This window comes from Anticarsia gemmatalis, chromosome 19 (genome assembly GCF_050436995.1).
Source record: "Anticarsia gemmatalis isolate Benzon Research Colony breed Stoneville strain chromosome 19, ilAntGemm2 primary, whole genome shotgun sequence".
NCBI lineage: Eukaryota > Metazoa > Arthropoda > Insecta > Lepidoptera > Erebidae > Anticarsia > Anticarsia gemmatalis.
The window spans coordinates 3,506,599-3,518,745 of record NC_134763.1 but is presented as its reverse complement, the minus strand read 5'-3'; the positions used below and the strand labels follow the sequence as shown (position 1 = coordinate 3,518,745).

Sequence of the window (12,147 nt, the reverse complement as noted above, 5' to 3'; positions counted from 1 at the left end):
GCAATAAATAAATATCTTAATAATATCTTATCGGGTAAATATATTCGGTAATGAGGAAGAAGTTAGGCCTTGAGTCAACCACGATGGCCAAGTGCGGATATGAATCTTTAACTAGTATCGATGCTGAAATTATAGATGCATAGATGCTTTATTATTGTTACTAGAAATATTTGTTTAACGTTTAATTAGTATACCATCAATACAAACCGACATTTAGACAAAACAAATAATTTAGTATCGAATTTTGTCGGTGTTTTATTTCATAATAACAAATTTAGTTTTATGCATCAATGTTATGTTTTTGTGCATTCAAAATCAATAACAAAAGTATAAATACTGTTCACTTGCTTATAGTTCAGTCATTTAGGTGATAAAATCGTGAGTGCGTGCTTCCACTTACATTTATTGTGTAGTAATTAAAATGTTAATTCAAGTTTGGAAATATGTGTTGCTCATCGCGTTAATGAGTTGTAAGTATTTATTAAATTATACTGTCAGTTGCCCGATGTGAGTTAAAACCATGACGCTTTACAATTGCCTGAATTATAAACTAATTCTTTTTATGCTAAATTCCAAATATGAAGAACTTGATCACAAGTGATGTTGATCGCTTTTAGTGCGTTAACAGTTACAAACATATAGCACTGTAGACCTACGCGTAATAAGGTCCGGGACACCGTTTTTTTATAAAGAATTTAACTCATACTATTATTTGCAGGTTCAACGACAATAAAGTGTGACTTCCAGGAGTGTCACGATGATCCGTCGTTTGAACCTGACGAAGGTCCGCTCAGTGACCTGCAATTCACTTGGCTCGGGACTCTACAGTACATACATAGTAAGAAAACAAATTCTCTTCAAGCCGGCTACATGCGCTCTGATCTATCAGTATAGTAGACCTGTGTATGTGGCTGGCATAAGTCATCAAATGAGTGTCAAAATTATTGCAATGACATGGCTAATTAAATGGAAAGACGATGTACGAAGACACGAGATCGTCCCGTAACTATTTCTTTACAAATTAGTTTAGAAATATATAACACGATTTATAGCGAATATTTATTGCAAAGGTTTAATATTTTTCACATTCATAGTACATTTTATTGTTTTTTTTTTTGCGGAAGTTCATTAATATTTATTTTCAATTCCTATTTACATACGTACTTTTAACATTATACTAAACTAAACTATAAATAATTAACAAAAAACAAAATATTTACAATTATACAATATATTTACAATTTATACTATAAATATATTTATTTTATTGTTTCAGTTAAGAAAGGCACCCCGCACTACTTCCGAGTTCCACGCGTGGTGCTCATCACGCCACAATTCACACTCTGTACCGCCGCTGACGCAGCACAAGTGCCTGAGGAATACGCTCTGTTGGTACCTACTTATTATACCTCAAGCTACGTATCCACTTCCTTTTTTGGTCTAAGAAAAACTAGATACTGTTGCTTCGCGCGACTTACAGCTTGTATTAATAACATTTTTTTTTATTATAAGGTGCTCAAAGTGTAGTAGCAATGAACCTTTTAATTTACGATTTATTAGCCGTCAATTAAACTTACTTTTTTATTGAATTTACGTGTCCCTATTTAAAAGTGGTTAATTATAATTTATATTCTATCTGATTCATTACAGCAAAAGGGAGTTTCCTAACAGTGACTATCGAGAGGTCTACATACAAAATGTGATACAAAAATAGTCTCTAGCGGACGATAGATTTTAATTCTTCGATAGCTAGCCGGATGTGGATAGTCGATAGTAGTAGGAAATCGCCTTCTGAAAATAGCGTAAAGGCTTTGTATAATTTCAGAGGTAACGTAGCATTCGGCGACTACGAACGTGATGAAGCAGAATGCGGTTTGTCACTCAACGACCTCAACGATGGTGCTAGCTGCGAGCCGGCCATCTTGATAATGCCTATAGCAGACGTTCTCCTACATCCAGAGTACAAACACTTTGGAGGAAAGGACAGCGTGGCCGTACTTAAAATGCTTAGACCTTTGAAATCGAGTAAGTGACGAAATATAAATATACGTGCCCACTTTCTTAAATCTATACACAAATACTATATCTGAAATCCTTCTCCACTAATATGTGGACGTAAGTATAGTAGACTTAAAAAGGTCAGTTGCTGCGATAAATGCGGTTGTTTGGTTTTAATTAGGTGGTCTTTTTCAGAATACATGGTGCCAGTATGTTTGCCACTCCAAGACTTACTGGTTAACAAACATGGATTACAGACTAGGCAGGTTATGATACAAGTGGATTACACTGCTGGTAAAACATTATAAATAAATACATTTAAAACAATAATTCGTTTTATACTAGTTATATTGTTATTAGTGCCTTAAACCCCTAGTTTTGCATTGAATGTGAAGACCATTCTGTTTAAAGTGCTAGTTTTTGTTACTTAATTTGAAAGGGTTTTAACGCTATAAACACGTGTTTGCAGATTCACCTAGAGATTTCGGAGGAGAAGAGAAAGAAGTAACTAAAGTGACTCTACTACCGAAAGTACTCTGTAATAAATATGAAGAGGCCAATCGTCGGGTTATAAACGTGAGTTTTTCAATATGGTGTATATGCCTAATATTTTCCGGTAAACTTTACCATTGAGAGTTGGTAAATCTTAGGTTTTACCGGAACATCTTAGGATTTACCACAGTTCGAGCTTTTACAGTAACATATATATGTTAAAACGATCACTAGATCACTTACTTGTTTTTGTAGAAACTTGCCTAAACTATCGAGTTACACACACAGTGTAACACAGTCTATCACCATGCTCAATTAATGCGGATTTTTTTTATCTTTAAAATAATACATTTGTTATTAGCTTAAACGTGGTAGATTTGAGAAAAACGTCTTTGTTATTTTTTTAAATTAATGTGCAAGGAATAACTTCTTGCCAATGATATTATTATAATTATTGGTCTAATACTTTGTTTACAGTTGAACTTATCGAGTATATACAACGTTCGAACGATATGTAGCACTGGGTGCGGGTTCCGCTCCGGGGCGCCGATGATCGTCCACGAACCTACTGGACATTGGACTCTGGTGGCTTTATCAATAGGTTTGTGTTATCTTTTGTCTTGAACACTTGACTAGGGACACAAATATCACACAATTGTGCTCACCGGTCCGTAAACGATCTGAGGGTTAAGCATTCTATAGATGGGTGACCGCATAGTGGTATTAGAACTGAGCGTCTCCGTGCTTTGGAGGGCACGTATAAAGTCGGTCCCGGTTGTTGTCAATTAAGATAACAGTCGTTAAGCCATGACAAAGGCCTTTCGGGCGGCTTAAAAAACTTTGACACTAGGTTGACCACTAACCATACGATAGATAGATAGATAGATTTATTTATTTCGGGAAAAACAAACAGTTATACCCTTTTCTTATATGTGAAACCCATAACGTTTTCCACGTATTATGTTATGCAGCTATTTGATGAAAATTTATAAATATTGCATGGCTAATGGCATGTGTGATCAATGACACATCGCTGTGACAATAGCGAGGTTTTGTGACGTCGGATAAAAGCCGATTTTACAAAATTGACTACATCTGAGTATTAAGGAGACCTAAGAAGCTTTTGTCAATAGGTAATTATGACTACTGAGTAGCTATCGAGATTTTTTATAAAGACAATTTTATTAACAAGCGCCTTCTAATACAATTCAAAAGAACTACTTTGCCAAGTAATTTAAAAAGTGTTAATTCAAACAGTGGGCTTTTTAGCCTCTCTGTAATATAAAATATATCTCTATAATGGCAATTACAGGTGGTTCTACCTGCCCGGATCCTCTCCGCACCGCCGACCCCGCGACTCCGCCACACCATCTCATGGTCTTTCCCTACTTGCCGTGGATCTCAACTGCCATCACAGGCAATAGAGTTGGCGCCTTTGTCAACGACGATCCTTTCGGTAAACCTGCTTCTTCTAAAACTTATTAAGCATTAAATTATAGGTATAAATGTGTGTTAAATATTATTCTGTTATTACTGAAGTAACCAAGTTTACTTTTATAGGCTGATTAAAACTTAGTGTTTCGAGAAGACATACTTGCCCTGTCTCGGTGGTGACAGGATGGCTATTTAACAATCTTACAATTCCCGCAAGGCAAAGTGGTGTGTGGAACGAAAATGCTGCAACTTTAACCTGACAATGGGCCTTTACTAATGTACATTGAAGGACATAGGTTACTTTTTACCCCGAGAAAATGACGCATTTCCATGGGAAAATTCAGGTGGCGGACGAAGTCGCGGGTAAAAGCTAGTGTAAAATAAGAATTCAAATTCGTCCTCTTACAACGACTATTTATGGATTACGGTCTTAGATAAATTTTCATAGCTTTGTACATGTACGTGATCAGGTTACAACATGATGCGTTCACACGTCGAGGAGCTAACTACGAAGTGGGTGGGGCACTGGTGGACGGCTGGTCAGCATTGTTTCCTCAGGTTGCCGCCAGACGCCGATTACCAGCCTTTCAGATTCTACCACGAAACTTTCTACATCAAGCCGACTCTACCGTCACAATTGACGTACTTTTTAGAGGTATTCACTTGTTAATTATTTTACCTTTTCACTAAGAAGAAGCACCCTTTAATCTTAATCGGTTGGGAAATGATGATCTGTGCGGAAAACGAAAAAGTTTTTGGGCAGATATCATACATTAGAAAATCCTAAAGGCTCTGAAAATTTACTGTTGCAAATTCTCTGTAATTATTTAGGGCCATACTTGGAAATTTATAAATCTTCATAATGTTAAGTAATCGCCTGTACATTCCGATTATACTTTCTTAGCGATTATTAAAATGAACACTTAATTTTTCATATGACTGAGATTTAACTGATAATTAAAGTTATTATTTTAAAATTTTCCACAGATCATAGCTCCCTACGATACCAATATTATTTGCGTGAAGGTTCATTTACCGCACTCTTACGCTTCACCTACCGCGTGGGAACTTGGTACCCCATTGGTCAGAGTAAGTATTAACTAGCAATTGTACTCAATAACACGAAATATGTATCGTTCTGCACCTTCTTAACATACTTTTTACCTTATATTTACTTTTTATCTCAACTTACGAGTATATAGAAGTTTAATTTATCAAGGGCATTTAGTGAAAACAAATTAAAATACCGCATAGTAGTTATAGTGTACCCATGTTTTCTCGAGTCATTAATGTTTATTCATTTATAATGATTTCAGCTCCGCATTCCTCTGATCCAATTCAACAACCCATTAGGATTCCAAGTAGAAGCCTGGGGTCGAAGCGTTTCCGATGAATCTTCGGAGCCTGAGAAAGAACCAGAGGGACAGGAACGACCTTCTACCACAATTGACCCAGAAATCGATAACATCTCTTCTGGGGGTTCCGTTGCAGAATAAATGACGTGTACTGGCAGAAATCTTGGTCCAGTAACATAATTTTGGATGTTTATGAAGTTTTTGTAAGATTTAAATAGGGAAGTAACTGTATAATATGAGAAAAAAAACTACCCCTTACAGCAGGGGTGTAATTTTGGCGACCGGCTCCTGTGTCTCGATTCTCTACTACTATCGACTACCGACAACCGAACTGTCATCGAGATATTTTGTATGAAAATCTGATCAGCGCCTCTGACGGGTGTCGTAGGAAACATTTTGGCAGTACATTCTAAATGTCAAATGTCGATAGCTAGCCGGTTGTCGGTAGTCGATAGTGGTAGAGCATCGAGGTACTGGTCGCTTCACAGATGCGGCATTTGCAGCACCGACCGGGAGCCGGTCGCTTCTTCTCGACGAGACGATAATATATGGCCATGAGTGCTTTAGACGTATTTTGAAATAAATAGTTTCGTCAAGTAATTGCTACTGTTCGGTCCGTCTTCAGCAACGATGACGGTTCGAAATTGCGCCACTGTACTGCATACTGTTTGCAATGTTATATCGAAAATTAAAACTATAGTTGTCAATGTTTTTGTTTTGTTTTCCTCAAATACACTGTCCGCACTTTAAACATCCACCATCAAAGGTGAAAACTCACCAACTCTGAATATTAAAAAAAATATATATATATATATTTATTTATTTATTTATTTTAAACTTCATATACATGTGTATATAGGCGGACTTAATGCCAAAGGCATTATCTACCAGTCTACCTTAGGGTGATGCAGAGATTGAAAGAAGTAGGTGTTTAAAAAAATAAAAATAAAGGACGTTAAGAACCAGGTTTACCAATAAATAAAAATAAGGTCATGTATGTACGTGTACTTAAATATAAATAGGTTTATACATACATAATGATTAACAAATAAGAAATATTAAATACATATACCTATATACATAAATAAATAATAAAATATACTATATACTGAATTATACAATATATATTATGAATAATAAATATATATAAATAAAAACTAAGACGAGTGTGACGATTCTGCTACTTGTTTTAACAAGAGATTCCGCACTTTGATCTTAAACGTATGACGGTTAGTGGACATCCTGATTTCAAGAGGGAGCGCATTCCATAATAAAACCGATTGGACAGGAAAGGAAGAGTTGACAAACCCAGAAGTGTGAGATGGACATAGAAGAAGAAGATTGTTTGAGGAACGGAGGTTACGGTTGTGATTGTCGCACAGATATTGAAAGTAGGGAGTTAGGTAGGCTGGGGGAGTAGAAGAAGAGAGAAAAGAGAAGAGAGTCGTGAGTGCACGTAAGTGTCGACGCTCACGAATAGGTAGCCACCTAAGTTGGGAGCGATAAGTAGATATATGATCATACTTGCGGAGGTTGAAGATGAATCGAATGCAGTTGTTAAGAAGACGGTCTAGTTTGTTGAGGAGATCTGCATTCAGGTCAAAGTAACACACATCACCATAGTCGATCAGAGGGAAGATTAAGGTCTGCACAAGCATAGCTTTAGTCCTAGAAGGTAAAAAGTTCTTAAGACGATAAAGAGCCCTCAGTATGCCAGTGACCCTTTTACAAACATTAGAAACTTGGGCTCTCCAGCTTAAAGTTGAGTCCAAGTACAGGCCAAGATCTTTTACGGTAGGGGTCAGTTCTATGGTAGAGCCATTAAATACAACTGGTGGTACCTGCATATGATCTAACCTACTAATGCTACGATTACTTCCTACCACTATAGCCTGGCATTTGGTAGGATTAACAGCCAAGCCGAATTTCATCGACCAACACTTGACATGCTCGAGGTCGTTATTTAACGTGGCGACAACTGAGGCTATAGAATCCACTGTTCCTTGCGAGTAGAGTTGCAAGTCGTCCGCATACAGATGATACGCTCCCTGAAGGTTTTTAGTCACAAGATTAATGAAATTATATTATTATATTAAATATTGAAAAAGAGCCGGAAATTTAAATCCTTTTGTCAAATTCAGTACAAAGAACTAGTTTGGAACATACGATATTTATCTCGTGACTTTGGGTCAACCGCCAGAATAGTTTCCGGGGCCTACGTCCTGTTTGCACGCACTATAGCTGTGGTGTTCGATGTTTATCATCAAAGGCTTTAATCTGACCCTTTTCTTATAATAGGGTCAACTGTTTGAACATATTTTAATGTCCCATTATTCCCTTAGAATTATGTAAATAGATAAGATTGGTTTAGAAAAGTTTTTGAGGAATGTACCAATTGCCGTTCTTTGGTGTTTGGCATCATTTTTTGAAGGTATGTAAGCTTTGTATTTTTATAGTAACTAGGTTACTATAAAAATAGTAAACTATAGTAAATATGGCTGTCATTCATCAGGTTGAAACAAAAATTCTTTAACTTACTTGTCAATACAGTTAATGAAACCTGTAACAATATGTTTGGCTTAAAGGAGGGTATGTAATTGCTCCTTAATCTTCTGGAAGGGCCTTTACGAAGTCAATACCATCTTCTTGGACGATTCGATTATTTCTAATAGGAGCATCTCATGGGCCATTCTTCCCAATAGGCCTTTATGGTCCCGCATGCGGCTCAACTTGTACAAATGATAGCGGTTATTTACAACATGTTCCGCAGTTTAATGTGGCATTACGGTTCAGAACACAAATGTGACCGCGGTTTAGCTCTAAACCTTAATTGCTGGCCGCTATTGAAAAAGTAAAAGATAAATTGCTCTTTCATTTCAGACCCGCGAGCGCGGGTAGTGGTAAATTCGTTTCTGGAAATGAGAAATAATTTTATTTAATATTAAAATCTTCTATATATAAATGCGTATGATTTTTGAAACGATGTCTTAATGCCAGCTTTACTTATTGACAGAGAGAACGAGAAACATCTTGCCAATATTGTTCAATAAGAGTACACATATATTGACGTTCCTCCAAAAATATATATTTAGACACTACACTTACAACACGGTCACATTTACTAGGCGCATCTCTGGAATAAGAAACCGGATCTCTTCTCCGCGCATTCCCTTAGTTCGCTCGCCAAATGTTAGAAAGTTGAATGTCTTTGTTACCTTTACGCGCTACCGTTAATTTTGTTACTTTTCTATTGTCATTTTATCATTTTTCATCATTAACGCCGAGCAAGTGCCAAGTTCATGAGACAAATGTAATACTTGTTACCAAATACAGTATTGTATTCCCTACTTTACTGTTCAACTACAAGATTACACAATCCAATGATCAATAAAGTTGAAAATATTCTAAATTACAAGCAGAAATGCCAGGAATCAATGCCAAGTGCCGCTGCTGAACGATCTCTTCCGAGGAATGCAATAAAATGTAAATGAGGGTCTTCAACTCGCACCTCTTCGACGTCAGTTTTACCTTGTAATACCTGTAGCTCTTAAGATCTTCGTGTTTTATTTTACGTTTAAGTATGGAGGTCACTGCCGAGAAATTTGGTTTGACTCTATAGTTGCTACCTATTATTATTTAGTGACTTTTTTGGGCGGTGGGTATACTGTCTCAGGCTTGTGGGCCTTTTACAGTGTACATGCGCTACCCGTTAAAACGAGTAGATCTTTGGGGTGGTCTTTGCCCTTATAGTTATCCTTCGCTACCTCGGAAAGACTAGGCGTCCATCGACCAGTTCACGCTGATAGAGTTTAGCTGCTTTGCCGGGCGGACGCGCGTGTATTTGGTGAGTTAAGTTAATCGACGTGTGATAAAGAGCGACACGATCGAGACAGTGAGTTTTAAGTTATCGAGCTATCATTTTAACTTTGTTTTTTCCTTTAAATTGTGTTCTTGTTTATAGAGTCAGTAGGAGTCACGAGTAATTCTTTTTTAACTAACAAAAATATAGTTTCACTTGACATCCAAAGGCTTTGACTCGGCTGGCTTAATTACCAAAAAAGCAGCGGCACACTCAAAGCGTGAAAGCACTTAGCACCACAAACTAGTTGCAGATTCGTGGAATGATTACGTTTAAATTTATTTACCTTTACCCCTAAGCAAGTGCAGCTTTCTACATATTCTCCTTAGCAAACGTTCTTGGAAACTCTATATTTGTACTTTATGAAGCACTACATTACACGGTCCTGTCCCTGTTACTAAACATATTAGAAACAAAATCGTGGGTTCGATTCTCACACTGGACAATTATTTGTGCGATTCACAAATAATTGTTTCGGGTCTGGTTGTGCTTTATGTCCGTTGTTTGTATGTTTGTAAAAGTCTCCGCGACTCAAAAGCAATTATTAGTGCGGGAGTTGTTTTTTTTAAAGAATAAAGAAACCTGTGTTTAACCTTGATCTTGAATTACCTCTAAGTATAATTCACAGAAAATTGATTCACGGTTTTATCGTGAAAGCCTTAACTTACAGCCTTTCGCATATTTAATATTGTGCGTTACAGTAAGTAGGTATCTAAAATAAGTATAAGTTTAAAACAGTATTTCATATAATATGTCTTAATACACGAAGCAATACACTATCAGTGAACTGAGTAGTATTATGTCTGAGGTTATGACAGGACGAATTGTCTTCTGCTGTTATCTTAAGCCGAGACAATTGCAAATGTTGAGTTTACATGCAACTGACAGTACCTCGATTCTCTACCACTATCGACTACCGACAACCGGCTAGCTATCGAAATTTTGACATTTAGAATGTACTGCCAAATGGTTTCCTACGACACCCGTCAGAGGCGCTGATCAGATTTTCATACAAAATTTCTCGATGACAGTTCGGTCGTCGGTAGTCGATAGTAGTAGAGAATCGAGGCACAGATGAAGTGTCTTTGAACTTTGATAATTTAAAGAGCGAGATTTATGGCGTACTCCGATTGCTTTGCTTCATTACATATTTGCGGTTCTGTATGACAAGATGTATGGATGTGAATGAGACAAGGGAAGTTTGTAAGGATCGTACGAAGTGGCGTTCTTTGGTCTCTACTCTGTATATCCCTATGGGAAAAAGAAGTGATATTATGTATGTATATAAAAGTAGGTATATTTGCTTACTAAAAATATATGTAATTTTAATATAAAATGCGGCCACGAAGCACGGTATATGATTAAATCATAATACTTATATGTTGTGTGTTATTAAGATTAAGTCTTGTAGTCTAAACTCTCTGCCTACACTTGAGTTTTAATGAATTTTCGACGCGATACCGGTTTGTGTTCAGCTTCTAGCGAATATTCTAGGACCAAAATATAAACTGAAACGACCAACAATAGCGTAAGCAAAACTAAACTCAGCGCTTTTCACATTTAATTCGAAAAGTTAAACAGAACTAATCCGCTTTGAATTTAATCTGATTTCGTGGTATTTTGTATAAAGCGCAAGGTTAATGCAATACAAATTTAATCAAAGCATTCTTTTAGTTTTTACTCCACATGTATTTAACAAACGATTTCAAGTATTTTAAATCTCATTTCATTTCATCCTGATTAAGTTCACGCGAGTTACGTGCCACTCCTAATGGAAAATATTGAAAGAGGTGAAATCAATTTGGCTTTGCATATGAAATACTGAGCTATAAACGTATTGAATTTATTCAATTAATCGCAACGTTTGGCATTCAGACGCAATTTACTATCGGCACTAAGGTTATTTTTATTAAAGTATTGTTCTTGTTACATATTATTATGTTATTTTACTTAAATGTGAACATATAACAAGATGTATGGATGTGAATTAAGCGAAGGAAATTTGTAAGGATCGCACCAAGTAGCGTTCTTTGGTATCTGCTTACCCTATGAGCAAAAGTCGTGATTTTAGAATGTATGTAATTTTTAAAATTCTAGGAAGATATTTACGAATTCATAGACATTATTAACACACAATATAGCAAGGTGAAGATGATCTTTTCAGATCTTGTAACAACTTTTATTTGTACCAATTTTTTTTATAATAAATTGTTTCATTATATACTTCTCTTCAATTCAATTGCTAAGTAAACCAACAACGTGAACCGTAACAATAGCTGTGAGTAAACTTCCCATCAACAATGTTGCACAATAGATGCCGGGAACACAAACGTGTGTTTGTTACCTCGGATCATTAGTTAACCTCCGTTCAAAACCCAAATTAACCTAACAAAACAACTGGTTCTCTAGCAAAGTCTTGAACCAATGTATTGAAATATACCTCTTGATAGAAATACTAGTTAAATCATAAAAAAATTGTGAGTTTGCTTGGTAATAAAAGTGATAAATATCTTAGAAGGTATTTCCCAAAAAAAAAGTTATACAAGTTTTCAGAAATAACATTTCAAGTAAGCTTAGCAACTACTAATATTTGTCATCTCTGAATAAAAACCAACAAACTTGGTGTAATATTTCATCCACATTTACGAGACACAGGAAAACAGTAATAAAATATAACGTTTTCATAAACAAAATACAAGTGTTACGAGAGTCTTATTTACCTGTGGATACAAAGGCTTATGGAGGGAGAATTATGATCATTCTGGATTTAATTAAAACGAAACGCACGGATTAAAACAACGGCCGTAGATATTGTTAAGGAGATGAGGGTTGGAAACACTTCATTGCGAATATAATGAGGATATGTGATGGTAGAACGGTGCTATGAGCACGGGAGTATGCAATGTTGTGAAATTTCACACGCTAAGAATGTTTTACTTTGTGTGTACTTAGCGTTGAAAGATGATCCGCTTGTGCATGGTACATTACTTATGATTTAATACAAAACAA

At 36.1% G+C, this 12,147-nt stretch overlaps 1 protein-coding gene across 1 annotated transcript; it reads left to right on the top strand.

Annotated features, from left to right (window-relative positions):
* The first annotated feature begins 421 nt into the window (after positions 1–421).
* Positions 422–5,420, top strand: LOC142981274 (uncharacterized). The gene is made up of 11 exons (XM_076127070.1): positions 422–470; positions 719–838; positions 1,277–1,388; positions 1,826–2,025; positions 2,194–2,292; positions 2,468–2,565; positions 2,968–3,091; positions 3,803–3,946; positions 4,395–4,579; positions 4,912–5,013; positions 5,241–5,420. Exons 1-11 carry the CDS (start codon positions 422–424, stop codon positions 5,418–5,420), a joined length of 1,413 nt encoding a protein of 470 aa, XP_075983185.1.
* The last annotated feature ends 6,727 nt before the right edge of the window (positions 5,421–12,147 follow it).

Bases quoted from the DNA above. Each gene is read 5' to 3' on its own strand.
- LOC142981274 (XM_076127070.1), top strand. From the start codon at position 422: ATGTTAATTCAAGTTTGGAAATATGTGTTGCTCATCGCGTTAATGAGT. The intron at 2,026-2,193 runs GTAAGTGACGAA...GGTCTTTTTCAG, and splicing joins GCTTAGACCTTTGAAATCGA to AATACATGGTGCCAGTATGT. The intron at 2,566-2,967 runs GTTATAAACGTG...CTTTGTTTACAG, and splicing joins ATGAAGAGGCCAATCGTCGG to TTGAACTTATCGAGTATATA.